At 39.7% G+C, this 15,219-nt stretch overlaps 1 protein-coding gene and 1 long non-coding RNA gene across 2 annotated transcripts in view; one reads left to right on the plus strand and one right to left on the minus strand.

Moving 5' to 3' along the window:
* The window catches only part of Dtwd1 (DTW domain containing 1), a 34,550-nt gene that overhangs the window by 18,550 nt on the left and 781 nt on the right, over positions 1-15,219 (minus strand). Inside the window, exons 2-4 of the mRNA XM_048332811.1 lie at positions 8,120-8,394; positions 6,710-6,847; positions 5,204-5,456 (exon numbers count right to left, since the gene is read on the minus strand). Coding sequence (XP_048188768.1) covers positions 5,204-5,456; positions 6,710-6,847; positions 8,120-8,362 — 634 coding nt within the window. The 5' untranslated portion in view covers positions 8,363-8,394. The remainder of the gene's footprint in view (positions 1-5,203; positions 5,457-6,709; positions 6,848-8,119; positions 8,395-15,219) is intronic.
* Positions 546-12,351, plus strand: LOC125340913. Its single transcript, XR_007208835.1, has 3 exons — positions 546-560; positions 1,908-1,911; positions 12,131-12,351. It is a non-coding gene; the product is annotated as an uncharacterized LOC125340913 (long non-coding RNA).

A 15,219-nucleotide genomic window follows, 5' to 3' on the forward strand; every position in this document is an offset into this window, starting at 1 on the left:
GAAACCGCAAAACCCCAACGATAAAAACAAGATTTTAAAATCAGCCGTTAAAAAGGGACAAATCATGCACAGAGCAACAATCAACAAAATGACAGGAAACTTTTCATTAGCAACAAAAGAACACAAAAGGCACTGGGATCATTTCTTCAAAGTGTCAAAGGAAAATAACAGGCCTAAAAATCATGTACCCAGCAGAATAATACATCAAAAGAGGCAAAAACATTAATAGACAAAATGAAAATTAAACCTGTGCCAAGAAGAAACCAAATGAAAGGAATTCTTACAGGATGTATTTCAGCAAAAGACAATATAAAATAAAAGAATGCTGAGCAAAGAGAAGAGTAGTAAACATCTACACAAGTCCAAATAAATGTTGTCTTATAAAACAAAAATAATAAAAATATCTAATTTGTGGGCGGACAATAAAACAAATAACAAAAATAATGGACAGAACAATAACATTGTGAATGAGGAGACTGAATGAAACTTCCATGTACTAAGTGTCCTCATATTCTTCAAAAGGACAAGTCAAAGTATTGGTTGGCTTTGAACTTTTTAAAGTGACCCATGCATAATTCTCTAAATGAATCCAGATATGAATATTTAAAAATAGAATATGAAAAAAATTTCAATCAAAGAAGTCAGGAAAAGAGAAAATAGTAAAGAAATGGCACAAGAAGAAGTAAAAAAATCAAGATGGTAAGAGAAATATCAATACAATATAAATAAACTTGCCATTTAATAACACTATGTAGGATGACCTTGACAAGATTTCTACTCAATATTACATTGAAGGGTTTAGTTAATACAGTCAGAACGAAAAATAAAATTAATGAGCTGCACTGGGAACCAGTAGCTCACACCTGTAATCCCAGCTACTCAGGAAGCTGAGAGCTAAGGTTCACCAATCCAGGCAGACATGTCTATGAGACTCTTATCTCCAATAAACTACTCAGAAAAAGGCAGAAGTGGCACTGTGGCTCAAGTGGTAGAGTGCTAGCCTTGAGGAAAATGAAGCTCAAAGACAGTGCCCAGACCCTAAATTCAAGCCCTACTAACAACAAAGAAAAAGATGCTTAAGAACTGGAAAGTAACAAAATTGGCTTTTTAAAATGAAAAATACCAAAGAATCTATAAACAAATTATCAGAAATATAGTATCTTTAGGTGGAAAAATATTTAAGACACAAAAGATACTCAACATAATTCCCATTAATTCTATCCTAAGATTTCTTTTTCCTCAAAAGTTACTATAGGGGCTGGGGGTATAGCCTAGTGGCAAGAGTGCCTGCCTCGGATACACGAGGCCCTAGGTTCGATTCCCCAGCACCACATATACAGAAAATGGCCAGAAGCGGCGCTGTGGCTCAAGTGGCAGAGTGCTAGCCTTGAGCGGGAAGAAGCCAGGGACGGTGCTCAGGCCCTGAGTCCAAGGCCCAGGACTGGCCAAAAAATTAAAAAAAAAAAAAAAAAAAGTTACTATAATTTTAAAAGATGAGACAAACTGCAAGGTATTTCAAACACTATTACCTATATTCTAGGATATATAAAGAAATTCTTATATATCAGTTAAGAATGGACAATGGTAATAAAAAAAATGGGATCTGGGTATTTCACAGGTATTATTTGGCTATACATCCACACAGCCAAATAAAGAAACAATACTTTGTCTAATTAAGTCACCAGAGAAATGCAATTATGTACCACTTAATGCAGACTAGATAGGCAAAAATGAGATATATAACAATACCAAGATAGGAAGAATTATGAATCAATAGGAACTTTTGTATATTAATGATGGTAGCACAAATCTACTCATTTTAGAAACAATTTGGTATTAAAAAGCTAAAAATATTTATACTCAATAGTCCAGCAAACAATTTCTGAAGCAGCTTGTACATGTGCAAGAATTGTCTGTAATACCAGTACTTATGATAACAGAAACAAGCATTTTAATAGACTAAACAACTATAGTCTATTCACATAACTAGGTATTATATTAGCAGTGAAAATGAATGAATTACAGCTACCACTAGGACAATATGGGTAAACTTCAGAAATAAACTGATGACTTTGGAAAGCTAATACAAAGGAAAAAGTATACAAGTTCAAAACAAATCAAAAATAGATTAATGTGTAGCTTATGAATACAGAGTATATAATAATACTATAATCTAGAAAAGCAAAAGACAGACATAATTCAGAATTGTCAGTGGGAACGGAAATAGAAGGAATTCCATAGAGGAAGACATAGAAGTTAACTGAACCTATTCTGGTGCATGGGTTTTTATTTATTCCTTTTATCATTATACTCTATAACTGCAGATATTCATATATAGAGATATAGACACATATAGTATACATATAGCAATTCTCTCTATGTATAGTATATATATATCATATATAGTCCCTCTCTCTCTTTATATATATATATATAGTAATTTGTTTCAAAATGTAATAATCTCACTTTAAAAAAGATCTTTGTTAGGTGGAAGAATTAAGTGTTTAGATTAAAAGAATCTAATCATGTCAATGACCGGCTACATACCATTTTTAATGATTTAGGACATCTCCCATGAAAGAAAATCACATTTCCTTCATATTTTCTCAAAGCTTCTTTTGGTGAGTCTTGAGGAATGTTAAGTCATTCTACACTTGTAGTTTTAGCCTGACCTTCTGTAATTAAGTTAGGCATTCCTCCTTCCAGTGTTTTATCCATGTAGATAGTCTCATTTCAGGTTTGATATTATAGGAATTTTGTTTCTTTTATTTTATGAGTCATTTTTTTCTCCTAAGTAAAATTATTAGATCCCAATAACAATAATTTAAAAAGTTACTTTACTTGCCCAGGTAACACAACTAGAAATTTAAAGCATAGGAGATGCTGTCTCTCTTACTTCTTATACCTTATGAGGTTTTCTCTGTAGTTCCTGTAAAAGATTTAAGGTGTTTTGTGTTTTTGGTTTTTTTGGTGGTGTTATTTTTGATGTTTTGGGAGTTCTTTGGTGGCTTTGTTTGTGCTTAGAAGGCAAGAGAACCACCCAGTTGGTATGAAGCAGTTGCTAAAAGGTTCAACCTGGGAGAGCTGCTCCCAGGCTATTGTTAGAAATATGAGTCATCTAGAAAAGAAAGTTTGAAACACTTCACTGGAGTCTGCTGTGCTAAATCAGTTCCAAGCTAAAGTGCATGACAAAAGCACATTTAACTAGCTTAACATAGTTTGTACCTTTGAGATGCCTATGCATGGAATGAGGTTGTTTTGACAGTCTGAGTGCTGTCTGTTTCTATGTGAGAGAGGAAGCAGAGGACACTACAGAGCATAAGACCCTGAAGAATTGTGCTGCCAGTGTCCATAGGAAAACAAACCCCCAATGCCCTGTTCTTTGAAAAAGGGAGAGGGAGCACTTGCCAGTCACATTCCTTTACATGTTTACAGCACCATGTTTACTCCTCAGTTTGAAGATTTCTTTTTCTTTCTGAGCTAGTTTTCCTTAGTATTACCTTATATGGTAATTGCAAGGATCAAATGAAAGACCTTAAGTGAAAGCCTTGAAAAAAGTAGAAGTGAAATTGCGGACTGGGGATATGGCCTAGTGGCAAGAGTGCCTGCCTCATATACATGAGGCCCTGGGTTCGATTCCCCAGCACCACATATACAGAAAATGGCCAGAAGTGGCGCTGTGGCTCAAGTGGCAGAGTGCTAGCCTTGAGCAAAAGGAAGCCAGGGACAGTGCTCAGGCCTTGAGTCCAAGCCCCAGGTCTGGCCACAAAAAAAAAAAAAAGTGAAATTGCCTAAAAATCAGATTTATCCAAAGGAGTTCTATTATTCCTTCCCAGTTCACAAAGCCCTATTCAATTCTGTGCTAGATCACAGCTTTTAAAAGGGAATTCTGAGGCCTTCAACATCATGAAATAAATTTCCAGAGGCAGACTTCCCTGTGTGTCCTAATTTGATCCCCATCTCTCTGGTTCCTAAGCTTACTACTGGGAATAATTGGAGTTTAGCACGTATTATCTTTATGTATGTGAAATACCAATAGGTTTAAAATCCCCTGACAGTGAAACTGCTACTTTGTCCAGCATTGCAGCAACAGTAGCTCTGAATGTTTTACCAGTGTCAGAACAGAACACTATTAACAATTATACCAAAACAATAGATAAAAACTGGAATAGTCACAGACAGCCCTGAATTTATCCTTATATATAATTATCCTAGACAAAGCATCTAACAACCTTAAATGTGAGGAGTTTAAATGCTGCATTGTCAAGGGGGTAAAATCTACAAAAGACATTTTTGCAACAATTAGGGGTATTTGAATAAAGACTGCATATTAGATAATATTGTAGATTTTTTGTTAATTTTCTTAGAAGTGCTATATTATGCAGGAGACAATACTTACTCTTTTAAATTTTTTGGGAATACTGGGATTTGAACTCAAGGCCTAAAATTTGCTAGGCAAGTACTCTATGTGTCCAGATCTTTTTTTGTTTGTTTTTTCCAGTCCTGGGGCTTAAACTCAGGGCCTGAACACTGTCCCTGGCTTCTTTTTGCTCAAGGCTAGCACTCTACCACTTGAGCCTCAGCACCACTTATGGCTTTTTTCTGCATATGTGGTACTGAGGAATCAAACCCAGGGCTTCATGTATGTGAGGCAAGCACTCTCCCTCTAGGCTATATTCTCAGCCTCCAGACCTTTGTTGTGTGTGTGTTATTTTTTGAGATAGGGTCTCTGTGCACAGGTTTGTACCTAGACCTAAATCCACTTACTTGAAGCTCTCTACTGTAGCTAGGATGATGACAGGTGTGTGGAACTGCATCCAATTCAGGGATGAGAAGTGGCCCTTCAAACTTTTCTGCCTGGGTTGGCAGCAAACTGTAGCCCTCCTAATTTCATCTGTCTCAATAGCTAGCATTCATTACAGGTCTGAGACTCCAGCAACCACCCATAAAGATGTATATTCTTAGAAGGCGAATACTTAAGTATTCAAAAGTGTTACAAGGCTGTCATTTGCTTTCAAAGGGTTCAACCAAAACTGTGAGTGATATAGAAACACATACATACAGATAAAACATAGACAGGAAAAAAGAAAACGTGGCAAATGTATATATATATATATATATATATATATATATTCTTGTGGGTTTTTTCAAAACAAAAATTGGTGGGAGAGAAATACTCAAAAATAAACAGCATTTTTCTCACCTTGCAGTCGCTCATCAGTGAATATTTTGTTTGTCTGGTTCCAGGTACTGTCTATGAAGATAATTTTTTTCAGTGTTGCGCCTCTGCTCTCGTTCAGTTCACAGCTCTCCTGCTCTCCAGTTTTCTTGCGTTTAAAAGGCTGCTTCTCGGGGTCATCATTTCTGCCTCTAGCTTTACTTTGGATTCGTTTTTGTAGATGAAAAGAAATATCTTGTATTGATATAGACTCAGGTCCAGGAAAAACAAGTGCCACCTAAAATGAAGAAACCCACCATTAACCATGTACTACTGTGATCTGCAACATCAATTCTGACTCACAACTTTTAGGAACAGCCAGTATGTTGGCTCTGTTACATGTGTTTTTTTCTTCTTTTTTATGCAAATAAAGTTTTATTTTTACCTAATTATATATTACCATATTATAGTACTGAAAAACATTACTTCAAAATAAGTTATACACTGATTGACAGTGATATTAATACCTGGAAATGAAAACAATATATCAACGTAAATTACATGATACTTTACAAAAGAATCACTGAAAACTGCTCAATGTTAAATGTCATTTTTGCTTAAAACAAAAAACATAGTGGATTGATTAGAAAATGGTCTAAATGGCCTTTATAGAGATTAACACCAGGGTTAAACAGGCTCATACAGGCATGAAGACACCTGACTGTAATCCTAATAACACTTGGCAGTGAATCTTGAGTCCAAAACCAACCTGGACTGTAATATAAACATATTCCTGGATCAAAACTGCTATCACTCACTAACACAATTTTCCAAGTAAATTCAATCAAAAATAGTTTGTAGAATAAATGAATATATTAATTTTTAATTTAGTTTCTCAGTGACCTTTACCCACTAAAGCTCCCATGAAACCTAAAAGATTTACGGATTCTTTCTTAAGTACTCAAGGCCTTATTGTTGGACATCTATTGCAAATTTATTATTTTAGCAAGCTGACTACTATCATTCCGCCAATGTGACAATTCCACATTATGTGAAAATCAACTGAGAATGTAGAAATGAACAAGGAAGATTAACTGCGCAGCCAAAAGTAATATTAGAAAGGCTGTGTAGTAAAGCTCTTGATTCAGGGAGAATTCCTGAAAATCCTTTTAACTCATTCTTTTCTTCTTTTGGAGACATTACAACATTGGTGATTTGGTCTCCCAGTATACATCAAATTAGATCATCTATATGCATATAAACAGAAAATGATAGAAGGAGTAGAATAAAAGCAGGCATGAATGGTAGCATTAGACAAAGAATAAAACCTTGAATAAGGCATAAAAAAATAAAAACTTAACAAAAGACTAAAGTAGCATTAATAGCTTAGGATCATTTGAACTGTGAAGAAACCAATGGAGAAAATAGTATATTTAATGTTCCATAAGAATAGATTTTTAAATTAATAGTAATGCTCAAGTAAGTTCAGAAATGCATTCAAGTTTAAGTTAGTTTTCACATCAATGTGAAGAACTGTAATAAGCTACTCACTTGATGGTCTTCATATTCTGGAATACAAGGGTATGGGTATATATTTACAAACTCAGGTGCTAAGAGCTTTGCATGTATAGCTGTACTTTTGCCATCTGTTTCATTTGGATGTTTAATAATGTCAATCTTCAGTGGTAGCTAAAGAAAAAAAGATACATAAATAAAATTTCTCATTTTTAGTAATACAAATCATGAGCAAACTCAAATTACTCCTTCAATATTGTTAATCATATGCTAAAACAACTATTTTTAACTCACTGAGTATAAAATCTGCTCTTAAGAGCAAAGATTCCAATGTTATTTTCATCTAAGTTATTTATATGGGTACTGAGTCCAACTCCTCGCATTTCAGTATGCATGCCAAGAACATTTTTTGTAATTCCTATAAACTCTAGATCTGTTTATTTTATGCTATTTTAAAAGGAAATGCAAGTTTGACCAATTCTTCAAATTTCAAATTCAAGCTGAAATTCTGTTCTTTCTATATCCTCTTAAGCCAAAGGTATTTTTTATGATGAACATCATAGTTTGCAGCACCACATATTAACAGTACAAATTAGATTACCAAAAGGAAAAAACAGTAATAGAATAGGATGAAGGTGTAACCTTATCTTACAAGTAACTCTTAAAATTATCGGGCCCAAGTTTTTCCCTTAATGGTCATTTGTTTGTTCACTGTCAGAGATTATAGACTGCCTTTGGATGAAAATAATACACCCTTGGATTTCTTCAGTTAGGCCTTTCTATTGTTCTATTTTTTATTTTTGTTCTTATTTTTATTTTTTTGCAATTGTAGGGCTTGAACTCAGGGCTTGGGTGCTGTCCCTGAGCTCTTTTGCTCAAGGCTTGTGCTCTGCCACGTTGAGCTCCAGTTCCAGTTTTTGAGTGGTTAATTGGAGTCTCACAGGGACTTTTCTGCATGGGCTGACTTTGAACTGCAATCCTCAGGTTTCAGCCTCTTGAGTAGCTAGGATTACAGGCGTGAATCACCAGTGCCCAGCTTGATTTTTTTTTTCTAAGCTGTCTTTATTAAGGCATGGGTTCAGCCATCACTATGGAAATGAAAGCCAAGTGACAGTCCCTCACTGTAAGAACTGCTGAGTAATAGCAACTGCTCCTCAAAAAAAAAAAAAAAAAAAAGCAGCTTGGGAACTGATACACATAAACAATATATCTGAGTCTTAAAATAAGTACTCTGAGAAGACAGATGAAGAGTATGTTGTATATGGTTCCACTTAGAAAATTCTAGAAAATGCAAATGAACATGACAGATACTCAATGGCTCAGTTGTTTGGTAGGATGCAATTTTCTATCAATACGATTCATCTTCGGGACAAAGAAGCCATCTTAACTATATGAGAGTAGGCAAATGTAAGCCATCTCTTTCCTTTCAAGCAATGAAGTTCTTACCTTCACAAGTGGAATTTGTTCAGTAGGTACATTTTCAACTGGGACGTAACACGTGTAGCAGTAGAACATCCGGGAACCACCACATTGGAGACACTTTGACCTCCCACTTTGCTGAGCTTTCTGAAGAACTTCTTGAGATGCTAAGCACAAGTTTTGAAGGGGCTCTTCGGACAGTTTGGGGTCTACAACTTTTGAATTCTTTTCTTCACTTTCTTTAGGATATACAGATTGATTGAGAGACATTCTTCCTTCAAACCAAAGTTTAACAGCTAGTCCTGCAACACATAACACAGATGCAAAAAGGATGTTAAAAAGGAGGGGAGTAAGAAAAATTACAAATAAATGGTTCACTCTCCATCCCTGCCCCCTGCTCCCAAAAAACTCCATTTAATTCATAACTGTGTGCTGTTTTTCGTATTTATAGCATACTTTAATAGATCAAATTTTAAAAAGCAATAAGCCCAAGATAAGAAATCACAGTTCTCTACTTGTTGAACTCTAATGAAAACAGAAGTTTGAAGTTACAGCAATCACACACACACACACACACACACACACACTTTCTGAACCATAACTCAATCTTAAATTTTAATCTTAAACCCTTCAGAAGGGAGGCTGTCCCACATTCTGAAGGAGTGCTGAGATTCTCCAACCCGTCTATTAGCTCTCATCCCTAGACAACAGTTGGCATTAAAAAAATCAAATCTCTGAGCTCATTTGCTCAAGGCTCTACCACTTTAAGTCACAGCACCACTTTTGGTTTTCTGGTAGTTACTTGGAGATAAGAGTCTCCTGCCCTGGTTGGCTTTGAACCGTGATTCTCAGATCTCAGCCTACTGAGTAGCGAGGATGACAGGCCTGAGCCTCCAGCACCCAGCTCTTCTAAGACTTTCATAGGTGCGAACCACACGAGTGCCTGGCTTTCCCTGGACTTTTAACCTGAGGTGGCACACATATAATTGACTCCCCCCAAGTCTCCTAGGAGATTTAAGCAAGTCTGTCTAGAAAGGACACGAAGCTGCAGAGGTGGCGTGGGCCGTGTGATTCATGTGTGGTAGCAGGGCACACTCCACTCGCGCCTCTCAGATCACTAAGGCTAAGCCACAGCTTCTCAGGATCTGGGAAGGCTTGGGCGAGTTAGGGCCCAGAAGGGACTTCTGGGATCGAGAAGCCTCTGAGCCTCGGCTTGAGATTCCTCAGCCTTGGATGGACGGACAGATAGATCCCGGAAGTAGGCTGAGGTTGAGGTTGGTGGAATCTGGAACTCAGACTTGGGCTGAGGCTCTGAGGATTCTTGACCCCGGATGTGGGCTGAGGCCCCGAGGAGTCCCGAACGCTCTCCCCCCCCCCCCAATGCAGGCACGCACTGCACCTTTGTAAACTAATTCACTTCCCAAAAGAATATTATCCAAAACCCCTCTATTGTGTATGGAGGGCCAGCTGGATACTAGATATGGTTGTTTCCCATTTCTTTTCTACAGAATTTTGTTGTTGTTCGGTGTTTTTTTGGTTGGTTGGTTGATTTTGCCTGTCCTGGGGCTTGAATTCATGGCCTGGGCTCTATCCCCAAGCTTTTCTGCTCTACCATTTGAGCCACAGCTTCACTTCTGGCTTTTTTGTTGGTTAGCTGGAAAGAAGAGTCTGACAAATTTTTCTGCTTCAGCTAGCTTTGTTGTAGAGCTGACTCCATCTGGATTAGGGAAACATGGTAGGAAATGTTGGGGGGAATAGGGCTGACCCCAAAATTCTGCTTCTGTAAATGGCTTATTTGCTTTACCCGCCCCCCCCCCCCGTCAACCTCCTACGTCTGTGCCACGCTTGCTTTGTTGCTTGCTCTGCCACCTGCGTCAAGCCCCTCCATCTGTGCTATGCTTTTACCTGTATAAACCCCAATTAGAGGACTGCTCGGGGGGTCACAGTGGCAGCTCCTGAGTCTGCACTGTGTCCCTGGCCAGCCAACCCGCTTTTCACTGGCATAGTTTCAGCTCCCTGGCCTGTCAGTTCACTTTATGCTTTCCCAATAAATCCACCTTTTTGCTGAGACTGTCTCTGAGTGGTGGACTCTTGGAGGGACGGGGACTCCCCTCCCTCAAACCCTGTAACATTGGTTCCCTGACCAGGAAGAGTCCTTAACCACCTCCTTTTTTGGAGGGGAAGACGCCCGAGTAAAGAAATGAAACCTCCAGAGGTGTAGGTGTGTGTGTGTGTTTGAGCTTAGTGGACCAATCTGTTTCTGTTTGTATCTGTATTGGAAAAGTGCACGTTTGTGGGCCTAAAACAGAGAGAAGCCGAATGCAGGAGCTCTCTAAGGCCAGGGTGGTCAAGGGACGCCTTGACCCCCTTCTGAAGGTCATCATAGGGAAGGACATGTATGAATTTTGTCAGAATAAGAATTTTGATCTTGTTCCTCATTCTGTTCCTCGTTCTCTATCCGTATCTGTCCTGGATTCTGCTTTTGCTTGCTAACAACAGAATCCTCCCTTCTCTGAAAAACCTCAGGTACTATTTGTGTGAGAAGAGGAGTTTGAGCCCTGTGAGAGGAGGCCAGAGAAGGAAGTAGCGGAAAAGGAATGTGGAAGTTACCAAAGGGCCGGGAGAATATCCACAAGCCTTTTCACTTGTTTGTGGACACTGGGGTAGGAAAAAGCACACCCCTTGGGAATTTCCAGGGCCCTGTGGTCTTTCCAAGGCTCTGACAGTTTGTCAATGCCAAGGGGCGGGGGGGAATCTTTTTGGAGTTACTTAGAAATCTTCTGGAAGTAAGTCTGTCTCTGTCCTGTTTTGTTTTTGCCTTACTCTTGAGTCTCTGTTGTGTTCAGTCTTGTGTCTCTATAAGGGAAATCACAGCCTGCTTTGTGCTGTGTCCCCTTCTGCAATGAGGCAGTTGGGAGTGTGCAGGCAGCTGAGGAATTGTACTAACATCTAGCTAAAGCTAGTAAATTCTAATTGTGAAGTGCTCCTGGCTAAAATTGGCCTAAGATAGTCAGGCTACCAGGTGGGCTAAGAGATCAGCCTAGGTAACAGCCCTTCTTCCAACTGAAGGTACTTAAAGGGTCAACTGATATGTAAATGCTCTAGCAAATTGGGCTGAGACTAAAGTACTGGGTGGGCTGACTTAGTCCAGAGAACCCCCTTCCAGCTATCGTCAGCAGAAAAGTATTTGGTGTTTTATTTTAAATCCTGACCCCCTGCAAGTGTAAGATTGGCAAATATATCTCTTGCCACTGAAAATGTATGGCCTAAAGTTCATTTTTGTGCTCTTTAAGATTTTATTGCATGAGTGTGTGAGTATGTTCGAGATTAAAACTGTCAGCATAATGTAAAAATGGGTGAGTTTAACCTCCAAAAAGGTCATCAAGTTTGGGTGTTACCAAAAGTCTAAAAAGATATTGCATTGTTTTAAAGAGAAACAACAGTTAAAATAAAAAGAAATTTGGTATCTTAATGCATAGGCTGTTTGCACTGTCATCAAGCTATCAGGTTTAGCAAAAGGCATTGGGAACTTGAAATTTATTTCCACTGTTAAAGTTTGGGACTAAATGTTAGAAATTTGGATATTAATGATTTGGATATTAATGCTTATCACTGTTAAAGAACTGCTTGGGTTTCTCAGTCAGAGATCAATAGGAAAAAAAACAGAGAAAACCTAGGGCAGGCCTGTGAGTCTATCCTCAGGAGGGGTGATCTGGCAAAGGTGTAGCTTAGCCAGTCTGCATGGTGGCACAGACCCTAGTGGGGAGTCCATGCATGATGGGACAGGCCCTGGGGGGAGTCCACGCATGGTGGAACAGGCCACAAGGGGAGGCCATGCATGGTGGAAGAGGGTAAGCTGCCACCAAGACAGTTCATCAAGCTCTAGGGAATGGGGTGAGTATATGTCCATTCTGTAGGACAGGCCAATGGAGGCCTTTCTTTGTCCTGTCTCTTTTGTTCTCAGATGAGCACTGGAAACCTGATGGTAAAAATGATTTGATTGGTATTTCTAAAATTGGAAAAGTCCTAAGAAGAGAGATTAAAAGGCTTATTTGTATGATGTAACTTGATTTCTGTGCTATTGTGCAATTTGGATTTATTGAAAAAGTGAAGATGCTAAGTCCGGATTCTTGTGCTTGTAATTCTGGTATTTGTAATTCTTGCATTAAGGAAAACCTCAGTTGAGTTCAGATGTTCTAGACAGTAATTCAGACTGAAGAAAAAAATGGCTCTTTGAGAACAAGCAGCCTGAAGCAATGGGTACCTGTCTAGGCTTCAGAGATCTTCAAATGCAGGTAAAAGCCAAAGTCTAAGTGTTAAAACACAGAGGTTAGTAAAATGCTTTAGAAATCAAGAATGGATTTCTAGATATAAAAGTTTGGAAGTGAGACTGTTCTAAATGTTTATTTCAAATTTGATAAAGGAAAAATCAGGGCTACCAAGATGATTGTTTAATTGCTACTCCAGTTTGCCTTGCAAGTTTTCTGTAAAAATTGCAGACAGGCCACAGAGGACAGACGATTCCTGCAAGTCTGTCAGATGTAACTTTGACCCTTAATAAGTCCCAGGTAAGCTCATGCTTAAAAAACAGTTCCGTGTGGACCACCTTGTTGCTTTTAATTGGAGTAAAGTGGCCTTTTGTAAGACTCATTGATCTGAGATCTGCGGTTCAAAGTCAGCCTGGGCAGAGAAAGGTCCCTGAGAGTCTTTGTCTCTAATCGGCCAGCAGGGTGCTGGGAACAGAGTTGTGAGTTGTGTGGAGCTCACAGTGGCAGAAGGCTAGCCTTGAGCTGAAGAGCAGAGGGAGAGCACTCAGGCCCTGAGTTCAAGTCCAGCGACCGTAAAAGTGGAAAAGTCACTCCTGGGACAAGTGTGATGGAGCATCTATAGGCAGTAAGCCACTGCTGGATGGCAGAAATGGTGTCAGATCTTAAAGTCATGTGTGTTTGGCCCTTCAAAAGTTAATCGGAGCCGGGAGGCTATAGGAGAATAATTTGTAAGTATGCCTTTCTAATGCCTTCTGATGCCCATGTCTGTCTAACTGGGCAGGAACTTGCCAGTCATCTGTGATAGTGGGTAGTAAAGCTAAGTTTGTCAAATGGGGGTATAGGTTAAAATCCCCTGCATCTGCTCAAAGTCCTGAGTGAATTTTGAATTTTGAGCTGGTGTATCTGTTCAGGAAAGAAAGGAAGCTTGCGGACCTGAGAACGTGTTTTTATTGAGATCTAAGGCCTGCAAAGGTAAAGTAGGCATTGTTAGGTCATCAGAGATCAGTTTTCCCAGCCAGTCAGGAAAATGCTTCTGTAAACCAGAGTGCTAAAAGACTACAATGTTGTAGCCCAAAAAGAGGTCTGTGCAGTTGTTAACTGTTGTATATAATTTCCAGTCTGGAATAAAGCTCCTGATGGACATCTGATCCTGGCAAAGTGGGCTAAGTAAAGTTATAGGTTCCTGGCTAGGTAGAGTCAGCGTCCCTGAGTCCGCCTGAAGAAGTTACAGAAGATGGATGATTTTCACCCATCAGCTCCCTTTAAGATACCCGAGTCATTTTGGGGAAGATGAGGCAGGATAAATTAGAGGCATGGAAAACAGTGGTAACAAATGTACAAGAGTGGAGACTTGCACTTGTGAGAGATGGTTCTTTGACCAGTCTATGCAGACAGTTGCAGGCAACCCAGCAAAAGGTATGACATTCTATTGGAGCCAATGGGAGCCACATTCCCTGCCCGTCCCGTTTGGATTGAGATCAAGGATGGCCTGACAGTCATCTGGAAGAAACTACAACTTAGCCCTGAGAACCCTTACCATGGTAAAAGCAGACGGGACTCCATCACATGCGGCTGATTCCTGCTGGAAGGCCGCTTTGGATATGCTGAAACTAAGATTTTGGGGGTACATTCTTTCTGTGGTAACCTTCCCACCTCTGAGTTGACAGGAGTTGACTCGCTCTATTAAGAAAATTGGAGGGCTGGGGATGTGGCCTAGTGGCAAGAGTGCTTGCCTTGTATACATGAAGCCCGAGTTCAATTCCCCAGCACCACATATACAGAAAACGGCCAGAAGTGGCGCTGTGGCTCAAGTGGCAGAGTGCTAGCCTTGAGCAAAAACAACAACAAAAAATTGGATAAAGCACACATGGCAGGCTAGAGAGTCACTCCCAGGAGATTCCTGGGGTGGGAGCTGTGTCCAGGTGTATTGAGGTATGTCCAAGTGTATTAGGGTGTGTCCAGATGGATTGGGATGTGACCTCAGAAGGGAGGGAGGTAAATGCCTCCAGGTGTGCCAGGTACCTAGTTAACTGGAGATTTAAATGGGTGAGAATACCTGCATGGTGTCCTCCTATGATTGGACATCACAGATACAGATATCACTGGCCAACCTTAGGCACTTAGAGGCAAAGGAAACTGGATTGGCCCATGTGTTAATGCATTTTCATTTGTACAAAGAATTGGAGCCATAAAACTGAAGGTCTTACACATCCAGTACACACCCGTCAGTGTTAATGAAATAAGGGTATGACTATGCTGAAAGAAAAGGGAGGATGTTGTAGAGCTGACTCCATCTTGACTAGGGAAACATGGTAGGAAATGTTGTGGGGAATAGAGCTGACTCCATCTTGATTATTAGGTCAACCTGACCCCAAAATTCTGCTTCTGTAAATGGCTTATTTGCTCCACCCCCTGCGTCAACATCCTACATCTGTGCCACGCTTGCTTTGTTGTGTGCTCTGCCCCCTGAGTCAAGCACCTACATCTGTGCTACACTTTTACCTTGATAAACCCCAATGTGAGGACTGCTCGGGGTCACGGGGGCAGCTCCTGAGTGTACACTGTGTCTCTGGCCGGTCAGTTCACTTTATGCTTCCCCAATAAATCCATCTTTTTGCTTGAGACTGTCTCTGAGTGGTGGACTCTTGGAGGGACGGGGGCTCCCCTCCCTCGAACCCAGTAACATTTCTAACCTCATAACAGCTTCAAACTGCAGTTCTCTGCCTCTTGATTAGCAAGGGTTGCATGTGTGAGCCACTGGCACCAGGCCTCTGCAGTATTTTTAAGAACAAGTTATGTAATATATACAGATCCATTGTTTTAAACCTAAGATGCAACCTTTCCTACACGATTATTAAA

This window comes from Perognathus longimembris, chromosome 23, assembly GCF_023159225.1.
Source record: "Perognathus longimembris pacificus isolate PPM17 chromosome 23, ASM2315922v1, whole genome shotgun sequence".
NCBI lineage: Eukaryota > Metazoa > Chordata > Mammalia > Rodentia > Heteromyidae > Perognathus > Perognathus longimembris.